General features: G+C 43.3%; 1 protein-coding gene across 1 annotated transcript in view; it reads left to right on the top strand.

The window, feature by feature from the left end:
• Nucleotides 1-1,691: 1,691 nt before the first annotated feature.
• Nucleotides 1,692-11,961, top strand: part of DNTT (DNA nucleotidylexotransferase) — a gene marked incomplete at its 5' end in the record, with an annotated part of 91,933 nt that continues 81,663 nt past the window's right edge. Inside the window, 2 exons of the mRNA XM_083441026.1 lie at nt 1,692-1,894; nt 6,536-6,704. Coding sequence (XP_083297152.1) covers nt 1,692-1,894; nt 6,536-6,704 — 372 coding nt within the window. The remainder of the gene's footprint in view (nt 1,895-6,535; nt 6,705-11,961) is intronic.

The raw sequence follows: 11,961 nt of genomic DNA, 5'->3' as shown, positions 1-11,961 counted from the left end.
TAAGACTTAGTGGGCTGGGCACAACCTAGCCAAAGTTAGTTGCTATTAATGGTCCAAATGTTTGTGGAACTCTTTTCTCTCTGCTCACAGCCTGGCTATTTGCTTCTAAATAAGCCTGAGTCTTCCTTATCATCCCTGTGCTTCACACAGCACTCACTCAAGCAGCTTCACTTACAAAAGGCTCAAGGGAAGTCTAAGACACACCCTGTACCACAAACAGTTCTGTGGCCATTATGGTTTTGTACTACTAGTCATGGGTGGCGAAGAGTAAGATATTGCATATGGTGCTGTGACTCAGATAACTGGAAGTTTTGTAGGGATGTTTTCACTTGAGGTTGGCTTCCCGCCAGCCTCTAGACAACTTGGTTGCACACCAGCTGAAAGTGGTCATAAAGGGAGAGTGTTTTTCAAAAGTCTAATGTAGTATTTGTGTGGTCTTTCAGCATGCATTGGGAATATAACCATCTTTCTCTGTTCATGTATTGATCTGAATATAGGAAATGTGGCCAGTAATCATGATGGTCCACAATATTGCACAGAGCAGTAGTCCAAAGGGCATTGACCCATTGGTATATTGTATTGGGTCAAGGGATGTCATGGATCATATGAGATGGAGGTCCTGTTCATTTTGTCACAGTACTCTTTGTTGTGTATCCTAATTTAACTGCCTTTACAGGTTGAGAATATTAAGTCATGATAATAAACCATGAATCTGTAGACTGCATTTGGCCTCTTCAGAAGAGTTTCTCTAGTATGAGTTGATTGCTCTTGGGTTGTGAATTGACTAGTGACATCCAAGGTAGTGCAATGCAAAATGTGTCAGGATGGAACCATGCTTTTACTGAGAACACAATTGTGAGCCACACATTGGACCACTCAGTACTACATACTGCTAAATGGAAACCACCAGGATTGGGAGATGTCTGTGAGGGGTTAGTTAAAGCAAAACCCTGTGGCAGGAGAGAGAGAATTGTGGGTGGCTAGATCAAGCTTGCAATCAGAGGATAGGATTTTACCAAGTTTCAGTCTCAGTGCTTTGGAAGAGGAAAGCAAATGTGTTTCAGTTCTGATCCCCTCCAATTAATTGTAAAGCTTGCACACAAAATCTGTGGCTATTTTTTAAATTTCCCAATAGTGAATGGAGAGGAGGAATTGCTTTGCTTTTCCTGAAGTTGACTCTGCCACAGATCCCGAGCCAAATTGTGCAGCCTGCAAAGTGTTTCAGACTGAGTCAGACTGTTTTCTGAAGCACCAAGCTGCAATCTGATCTGAGTCGTGTGGTTGGGGCACACTCCTAGCTTAAGAGAAAGAAACCTAGCAGTACCATTTCACTGTAATGATGATATTCTTATTTCAAAACCAGCTGAAACCAAAGTTTTCTGAAGCTGCTTCACTATCTTCTTGGACAGATTTTTCAAACAGAATTGGGAGTGACAACTGCACTACCTTTTCTGCTTTCTGACTTTAGAGAAAGTTGTAAAAGTTGCGTGAATCACACGGAGTCTGAAAAAAGCCTGGTGTGTTTACTCCCATATAGCTTTGAGCTTGTGAGCCTGGAAGAGAACTAGAGCAAAATGACATCACTGGATGTTGCCATCAAAAGCTGCCTGTTGGCTGGGCAGACAGACTGAGTGCAAGCTGGTTTTTCTGAGTGAAGCGTTGGTTTAGACAAACAACGTCTGCATTGTGTCATGAATATGATCAGAGCTACAGGCCTTATTCCCACGAGGAAGAAGTGGAAAGGGATGCAACTTTCAGCTCCTGTGAGCAGCTACAAAATACAGTTCAATGACATAATCATTTTTATTGTTGAGAAGAAGATGGGAATGAGCAGAAGGACATTCCTGATGGATTTAGCAAGAAGAAAAGGCTTCAGGGTAGAAAATGAGCTAAGGTATGGGGGAAAAAACCACCACTCCACCCTCACCATTCATTAGATTCTTTTGTATGTAGACTTGGAGCTTAACATCTTTTGCTGACAGTGCAGTCCTATGCATGTCTACTCAGAAGTAATTTCTCCCAGGTAAGTAGGGATATAGAATTGCAGCCTTGGTTTGCAAGGATGTGCTTAGATATTCTGTAGCTGTCTTTTAGTAATTTTTCTGTCGCTTAAAAGTTTTGGAAATTGACAGGAAGATAACGAAGCAAAGAGATCTGAATTGAATAATAAGTGGAGTAAGTGGGCTGTTTAGCAACATTTCTGTGAAACTTCACTTAGCATTCGAGTTACATATTTAGTTTGATGTCTATATAGCTTCAAGGAAATGAATGTTCAAATGCACTCTAGCTCAACAGAGGTGTATTCTGCGTATATGCATAGGCTACAATTCTTGACTGCTGCAAGAAACTAGCATCCCATAGGAACATAGGAAACTGCACTATACAGGATCACACCATTGGTACATCTAGCCCAGTATTTTCAACACTGGCTGGCAGCGGCTTTCCCGGGTCTCAGGTGATCAAGATAACCTTCATGTGAGTCTTCTTCCTAGCTTTCAGCATAGGATCATAGAACTGTAGAGTTGGAAGGGACCAGAAGGACATCTGCAATGCAGGGATCTTGCCCAACATGGGGTTTGAACCAACAACCCTAAGATTAAGGGTCTCATACTCTACTGACTGAGCTCCTGCCTTTCCCCCCTCAATGGACCTCTAGGCCATTTAGAAAAATTATAGGGAAATGTGGGAACCACAATGATAATGGCTTCAGATTCGGAAATCCTCCTGAGACAAGTTACTGTATCAGTTCTGAAGCAACAAGAGTCCTTTATTTTACATTACTGCTTCTCAGAAGACTATTCAGACATTTCATTCTTTTAATGATAAAGGAATAAATTGGTTTCTAGACAATTTTCAGATCACCAGCCTGAACACACACACACACACACACACACACACACACACTTTATCTTCCTCCGTTTGTTATGTGCCGATACATCCCTAAACTCTGTACCTAAATGTATTTGTAGAGTTCACTCATAAAATCTTTTATCTCCCTTTCCGCTAGAGTCTGAATAGGCAGTTCTTTCAAACACACCTTTTAAGAGGCTGATGTGCTTTGGAGTTGAACAGATTTCCATTCTGTCATTATTTTTAAATCTTTTCTGATCCGGGCTGAACAGAGTATTGCAAATAAAGGCCTCTTCCTGTGTCTTTTGAGTAAACACAGACATGCTTCTCTTTCTCTTCTGGTACATCATGGTCGATGGCATCCACAACAGGCTGTGTGCATTCTTTGCCATCATGTGGCTGGTGACTAACGATTGTCCGACCAGTTGTCCCAGTTGTCTGACCTCTTTTGTCATTCCCATGCTTTAGGGCACCAGTGTGGCAAAATTGCTGATCATTTTTGCTCTTAATTCTTTCAAATAGAATCTCTCAAGTCAAGTAGAATATTAGGAGTGCATCTAATTCATCTCACAATGGCTTTCTGATCTCCTTCCATACCGACAATGGTTCCTGACCTAACATGATGGTATCATGAAATTTAATCAAACATGCTTGTACCTCAGGTTACATATGTTTCAGGTTACATACGCTTCAGGTTACAGACTCCGCTAACCCAGAAATAATGCTTCAGGTTAAGAACTTTGCTTTAGGATGAGAACAGAAATCGTGCTCCGGCGGCGCAGCAGCAGCAGGAGGCCCCATGAGCTAAAGTGGTGCTTCAGGTTAAGAACAGTTCCATATGTTGGACTACCATCATCCCAAGCCAACATAGCCAAGGATCAGGGATGATGGGAATTGTAGGCCAACAACATCTACAGAGCCACAGATTCCCATACCTGCTCTAGTGTGACCAAGATACAGAATTCAAAGCAAGCCTATGTTAATGAGGGCTGGGGTGGTTCCTGGAGGCTCCATTAAGTTATTTAATCCTTGGCATTTCCAGGCTAGGGAAGATACCTGTGTGTGTGTGATGGCAGAGTAATGCCTTTGGAGCAAGGAAAAGGTGGAGAAAGAAAATCTTGCAAATATGCTTCATATTGTTAGTGAGGAAATGGAATGCATCGCTTTGTTTTCCTGCATCCGTTCTGAATTCACTTCAGCCAAGACCATTTAACCGTCAATTTTAAAATATTGTCAACAATATCTGTGGAAATCCCACACCTCTTACATATATTTTTTTTGCCAAGAAGATGATGCAGCTGTAAAAGTATCAGAGGAAACTGTGGCACTGTTGGCTGAGCTGCTGCTGTTGTGAGTGCAGAAATGGCAAAGTTCCCAGATCGTCAGCTTTATACATATACATTAAATATGCACATTTTATATAAAGGGATATAAACCACAGGAAGCAGAAGTTAAACATCTCTAACTGAAATTTGTTGTTGTTGAGACAACAAGGCAGAACCTAGCTCGGTGTTGATAAGAACATTGATGCACAGTGAATCTGATTACTCAGTTATGTTTCTAACTTAGAAAACATATCCCATCTTTCCACAAAAAAACCTGAGCTTACAACATCAATGGAAAAATGCAATAAAACAAGCAATTAAAACAATTTATAATCCAAAGCAGAAGCAGGATGGCAATTCTTTGGATCCTCCCTTCTATAATATGCCTGACTAGTGGAATTTCAGAACTGGCATTTCAAGATGTATTAGGGTCAAATTGCACATGACCTTCACTGTGTAGTTCTGCCCTTGAGTGCACCATCCCTCTCTCCCCAGTTTGTCCTGATAACTGGACTGGGCTCCCAGCAAGCTGGGTAGAGAACTTAATCCTACCCGCCTCCCTGCTGCAGCCTGCAGTTTGCACTGCAAACCAAGTTTTCTGTGTCTGTGACAATGAGTCCTGTTCCTCTGAAGTCAGCTATAGGAACATAGTGGTGAGTATTGACCCATCTCAGGCACATGGTGTAGTGGCAAAGGCAATAGTTGGTTGTATTGTGATGGTTTCACTCCTACCTGCAAGGTCATACTAGCGGGTGGTTGTTCAGCTCTGTGGCTTTTGTCCTGTGGGGTCCTGGCTGCAATTATCCATTCAGTCGCCTAATGTTATTCAGTTGTTGTTGTTGTTGTTGTTGTTGTTGTTGTTCTTTAGTCGTTTAGTTGTGTCCGACTCTTCATGGCCCTATGGACCAGAGCATGCCAGGCATATTATTCAGTATTAGTATGTAACTACTGGGAACTGCTGTTTGGCTTTTTGGAGCACCAGGTCATTAGTACAGCTCTGCCTCTCCATTCCATCTGAATCAGGAGAGGCTGGTGCCTGCAATCAGTGACACGGTGCATGAGGACCAAGGTACTGACACTGAATCCTGATAAGGCTGTGGGTGGACAGTTCCAGTATCTGGGAATTTTGTGGACAACCTGTTCTGGGAGGGATTGAAATCCTCTGAAAGAACAGGTTCACAGTCTGCAGGAACGCTTGGATTCTAGTCACGTCACTGGAGTCCCAGGTGGCTTCTATGTGTTTATGGTCATACTAGGCTGGTTTGGCAGCTACAGCTACATTTCCTGGACCAGGACGGCCAGGGCTTAGTAATCTATGCCGTAGTGACTTTCGACTGAACTACTGCAATGCACTTTATGTGGCACTGCCCTTGAAGACTGTCTGGAGGCTGCAGCGAATGCAGACATGTAATAAAGACATAATGATTGTTATTTTTTCTGCTCTGCAACATATTCCAGCATTCTCTGGAAGGCGTTGGCTGGTTGTTAGCTGCTGTGGCAAGTCAAGTCACTGTGCCACTGCAGCTAAATTTGATTGATTGGCTCTTGCTTCCATTTGGTAAGTTAATGCCTCACTATATATTTCCCATATGGCTTATGCCAGATGAAATTATGCGAGGTGCTGTCCTATTCAGGCGGTAATTTTAGAAACAAGTTTTGGTAAGCGTCTTAAACGGCTTAGCACATTATCCCTTGAAAAGCACATTTGAAGCACATTTCCTCCTCAATGAATTCTGGGCCCTGTAGTCTATATCTCACAGAGTTACGATTCCCAGAAACCCTTAACAAACCACAGTGCTCAGAATTCTTTGAGGGAAATAATGTGCTTTAAATGTCCCATAAATGTATAGTCACTATGCAGTCCCTGCTCTGCCTGGATTAAACCAGAGAACTGGTATATTGAAGATCACAAGCCTGTGGGCATCAGGCACAAGGATTGTGCTGGTTTTCAGCTGCCATATGTAGAAGTACAGACAGCTTATTGAGAAATACCAGCAGTGGCATTGCTTGAAGGGTTTAACCCAGCTGTCTCTTAACTGTTATGAAGCTCCAAGTCAATGAACAGGCGCACCGTTAATTCTCAAGGCTGTCAGGTAACCTTAAGGAGGCTCTTCATTGCAACAGCATGTGGGCAGGCCAAATGTTTTCAGTGCTGCAGGCAATGTTGGGGGGGGGGGAATATGTGCCTTAAGGGCATCAATTGATACTGAGCATCAGAGGACAGTCCAGTCTGAAGGTGTCATCGAAAGCACCGTGGCATCAAATCACTTCCCCTTGTTCATTTTGTGAACAGCAAAATTCCAGGTTATGCCTGATAACTGGGAGAAAGACTTTTTTCTTTATATTTGTTTCTTTCCTAGTGATTCTGTCACACACATTGTGACTGAGAATAATTCTTGCGCTGAGATCTTGAAATGGCTACAAGCACAGAAGGTGGAGGACAGTGCGAGATTCAGGATCCTGGACGTCTCGTGGCTGACAGCCTGCCTGGAGGCAGGAAGGCCGGTGGATTCAGAGAGATATCGACTTGTAAGTAAAGTGGACTCAGTGTGAAATCAACAGGCTGTTGGAAAAGTCAAACCACAAATAATGGATGATCAGGCCAGAATACTTAGGTTTAAATGGATTTGAAGGCTGGCTTCATTGAATCCAAAGTGGCTGAAATCCAAGGTACTTAACTTGCTTGTTGGATCACAGCCAGACTTGGCTTACCTAATTTATTCTCCTGCTAAAACATGGCTTGGGGTTGTTTTCCTTCTCTGTGGAAGCCCCCTGAGAAACATGAAGCCAACAGATAATGGCCTAGAGTCAGTGCTGGTACACATGATCTTCTCTACCCTTCTGACTACCCACCTCCATAATTTCCCTGATATCCAGCTGTGATGATCTTGGAGTGTATTTGTATGGAAAAGCAGCATACAAATTTAAATAATCAATAAATAATCTATGGCAAAGTACATGGTGGTGCACATGTAATTACCAAATGCCGAACTCTGAGTTGGTCAGATTTTGGGTGGGTAAGGGGCTGCTGCCACTGAGACCAGGCGATGTATCTTTTTTCTTTTCAAAAAACACATTTTCTGTCATTTATCCACATACAGAGAAGTGGACTCTCCCATTTCCCACATGGGAGCCCACTATTTCTCCTAGTCTCTCAGCCTGGGAAGAAGAAGAGGAAGAGTTTAGATTTGATATCCCGCTTTATCACTACCTGAAGGAGTCTCAAAGCGGCTATCATTCTCCTTTCCCTTCCTCCCCCACAACAAACACTCTGTGAGGTGAGTGGGGCTCAGAGACTTCAAAGAAGTGTGACTGGCCCAAGGTCACCCAGCAGCTGCATGTGGAGGAGCCGAGATGTGAACCCGGTTCCCCAGATTACGAATCTTAGCTACTACACCACACTGGCTCTCCACACCACACTGGGAGACCCTTTCTACCCTGCCTTTCATGTAGGGAGGTCGGTCATGGATCCTAAACCCCTTCATTCTGCTGACATGTCCCTCAAAGTGGGACTGAAGACATAGGAGCCAACTCCTAGGGGCCAAGGTCCCTTCACCCCCTCCCCTAAAACATTTGAGGGGGCCAGGTCACAGCTAGCCGACAGAACAGAGGACATGGTGGTAGCTTCTCAAAGACCCCCCTGTCCACCCAACCACCCCCCACCATAATATTGCTCTGTTGCAGAATGCTTTCAATGCAAGAACTTTCAGTTTGTGTGTGAGCACAATGTTAACTCTCCAATCCGTCTTGAACATTATAGCACTGTCGTTTTCCCTATAACTTTAGTAATGTGCTTCATGCCACAAGCCAGAGAACCACACCACTAATTGTATCTGCCCAGCTGAGTTTGCGACTTACTTCCTCGCCCCCCCTGCCCAGAACAGCAGCCCCCCACCACAAGCAAGACACTGTTCTTATTCATTTAAGCCTAATGCAGCTCTGTGGCTATCTTGAAGAAAGTAATTGCTTAATAGGAATTAGGACAGCCCTGCTATTGGAACTCCTCATGTGTAGTCCTCATCCCATGTCAATTACAATGCCCAAAGAATGGGCATAAAAAGCAGGAGCAATTGCTGCCATCATGGCAAGCTCAGCAAGTGCCATCATGACTACAGGAGGGATTGCAAGGCTGTCCAGCTACAAATGTGAATGCCGTGCTTTAAGAGATTGTGGGTGTGAGCAAGTCAGAGGATAATTACATGGAGAGAACAGTGGCAGCGCCGTTAAGTGTGAACAAGCTGTTAATGTATAGTATCACTTCAGTCTTTTTGTTCACAGAACCTGGATGGCTCATAATTGGAGAATGCTAGAATTAGTTCTTATGAGTGCAGAGCCAGGAAATGACAATTGATCAAGAAATATGGATCTGGCATCATCAATAATTTAAACGCTCTGCTGAGATGCGAGTCTCTATCACCTGAGCAGATAAAAAAACATACTGCAGTTCCCTAATTTCTTCAGGATATTGCAAGGCCCAGATTTCTTTGGGATATTGCAGTTGACTGATTTGTTCCGGATATTGTGATCGCTCTGTTCAGTACAGGTGTTGCACACCCTGGATAATTTGCTAAACTTTAAGAAGGAACAACTCTATTTTGGGTGAGCCCTAAGCATGTGTCTAAAATCAAGTCGACTATCCAAGTCTTGTGTTAGCAAAATCCACATGTGCTCACCAGATGGCGATATTGCTCTCAGGCACCGGACGTTGTACAGCGCTTTTATATATATATATATTTTAAAAAATATTGCCAATGGATCTGTTGAAGAAAAGAATATAGTCAATACTTTGGATAATGCCTGTTTATGTCAATACATTTGTTGATTTATGCAGGTTAAGCTTCGGTATTGGCTTACACGAGGGGCTGTGCTAAAAGATTAAAAGCTCAGGGAGAGATGATGTAATTCAGGAACAGGTAATGAAAATCCCTCTGTGTGTGCATGTATGTATGTATGTATGTATGTGAGTGCACACACACACACACACACACAGAGAGAGAGAGAGAGAGAGAGAGAGAGAGTAACTTAGTAATATTATATACATTTGCATAACAATTAAGGGATTTGATGTAAAATAACCGAGCTTTCCAAGTTTATGGTAGCAATTTCTCTCAACTGCGCTACTTATGCCCCAAACTACAGGATAGATATCAAAGATTTGAGATGGTTAGTTCTACTCAGAGTTGACCCATGGATAATGATGGTCATGTATGGTGTTGATCTGACCACAGGCGTGTTAATTTCAATGGACCAACCAAGCCCAGGAAGCTTCTGCCTGGTTTAGGGAGGGAGGTACGATGCAGTGATGGGTCCAAGAGCCTCCCTGCCCGGTTTTGGGAAGGAGGCAGCAGGGTCCTAGCATTCTGTCAGAGGCCTGGGAAGCTTCAGCCTGGCTTAGAGAAGGAGGCTCGATGCTCACACGCACAACATTGTGAAGTTGTGATATTGCCTCCCCAATTGCCCCCACAAGCTGGCGCCTCTGTCCCTAACTGCTCGCTTACAAAAAATTTCACCACACACCACTGTTTCCTTCCTCAGGCTGTGGCTTCTCTCAGACCTGATGCAATGCTCTTCCCATGTTTTATGTGCTGCAACACAATCCTTTTCTCTATGGCATAAAACAGGGGTCAGCAAACCTTTTCAGTAGGGGGCCGGTCCACTGTCCCCCAGACCTTGTGGCGGGGGGCAGACTATATTTTTGGGGGGAAAAGAATGAATTCCTATGCCCCACAAATAACCCAGAGATGCATTTTAAATAAAAGCACACATTCTACTCATGTAAAAACAGGCTGATTCCCAGACCATCAGCAGGCCGGATTGAGAAGGTGATTGGGCTGGATCCAGCACCTGGGCCTTAGTTTGCCTACCCATGGCTTAAAAGGTGCAAATATTTCATGCTCTAAATGCTTACCCGTGTAGGAACAACTCTGGCTTCGTTCTGTACAAGTCGGCTAATTAGAATCCGTCTCAAATGAACTTTTCATAATCAAGACACATATCAAAGCAGTAAGAATTTTAATGAAATTAAAAACAACAACACACCAAACACTGAAACTGAACAGAAGGCAGGGAAGCCCTTGCCTTAAGCATGTTTAAAACCAGCCCATGACGTTTTGCTACCAGAATGGTCTTTCAGATTTTCTGCTGCCTCCAGGAATAAGGAAGAGTTGAAATAAAGGTTAATTGGTTTTTAAGGGTTTTTCAAATTAATTTTGTTGTAATTTAATTGGAGCAACATGAAGTGGAGATTTGTTTTACAATGATCAGCTAATTTTAGACAAGGGTCAGTGACAAAATAATGGACTCTACTGGAGTGTGGACTCTGCCACTGCAGGGGAGCCCAGCGAGAGGAGGAAAGGCCAGGATTAGCCAGGAGGTGAGGGACAAGGCAGTGAGCTAATGCTACAACTAGGCAGAATGAGGCGGTTATCTCAGGTGGCAGATTTTAGGCAACATTACACAATAGCATTAAAACAAAAAAATCATTTGGCTCTCACATCCAGCCACACAATATCCTGGTTGTCCCCTTGTGATTTTGCTCTGTTGAAGCTGCACAGAGCTAGGATCAGAGACTGGGCAACCATCCCTGTTCCGAGTGGGGCGACCAAGATGATCAAGGGTATGGAAACCAAGCCTCATGAGGAACGGTTGAGGGAGTTGGGTATGTTTAGCCTGGAGAAGAGAAGACTGAGAGGTGATATGACAGCTATCTTCACATAGCTGAAGGGCTGTCACATGGAAGATGGAGTTTGCTTTCTGCTGCTTCACAGGGTAAGACCAATGGATTCAAATTAGAAGAAAGGAGATTCTGACTAACCATTAGGAAGAACGTTCTGACAGTAAGAGCTGTTTCAGAGTGGAACAAACTAGCTTGGAGGGTGTTGGACTTTCCTTCTGAAATATACTTGGAGTTGCGTAGTGATTTCATGCTCTTTATTGCAGCTCCTCAAAACAGTAAATGAACCCCCCCCCCGAAACCATTGGCTTTATATGCATTATTTACACAATAGGTCCCGTGTGACTGGCTGATTCTGCTTCCCTCATGGAGCCTGACTGGTCTGCTCCTGCAGGCCAATCGGTTGTTGCATTCTAGGATCCTACTGGCCTAATAGACTGATTAACTTCCTCCTGGGGCCTGATTGGGGTGCTTCTGCAGGCCAATCAGGTTGTTGCATTCTAGGATCCTACCTGCCTATTGTTCTAGGATCCAAGCTCAGAACATAACACCTTCATTGGAGGTTTTTGAACAGAGGTTGGATGGGTATCTATCAGGGATTCTTTAGCTGTGATTCCTGCATTTCAGAGACTTAGACTAGATGAGCCTTTGGGTTCCTTTGAACTCTATAGTTCTATAATTTTGTAATCTCAGCATCCCCTGCAGGTCCCAGCAAGGAGGCAATTTTCAAGTCTATTTGTGTCTTCAAAAGCTGGCAGAATGCAACTGATGCAGTATTAGTGTAATATAATAAATTGACCTGGCTCCTATCATAAGACTTCATGCCACATTTTGCACCAATTGGAGTTTCCGGTCACTTTTCAAAAGCAGTCCCATGAACAACGCATTACATTAGTCTAATCTGTAAGTGACTGGAGCATGTGTAACTGGCCATTTCCTTGTTCCAAAAATATAGCATCACTGATTATATATGTTACAAAATCTTCTGTCTAAACAGGCTCTTGGAATTAACTAAAATCTCAAGAGAGTACAGTATAAGTTTTATATTGAAAGGAACTTGTTTAAGGTGATTAAATTATTTTCCACGCCATGTTGATACTTAATCATGTTGTA

This window comes from Podarcis tiliguerta (assembly GCF_965153285.1).
Source record: "Podarcis tiliguerta genome assembly, chromosome: 5".
NCBI lineage: Eukaryota > Metazoa > Chordata > Lepidosauria > Squamata > Lacertidae > Podarcis > Podarcis tiliguerta.
This window is presented reverse-complemented; position numbering and strand designations above follow the sequence as displayed.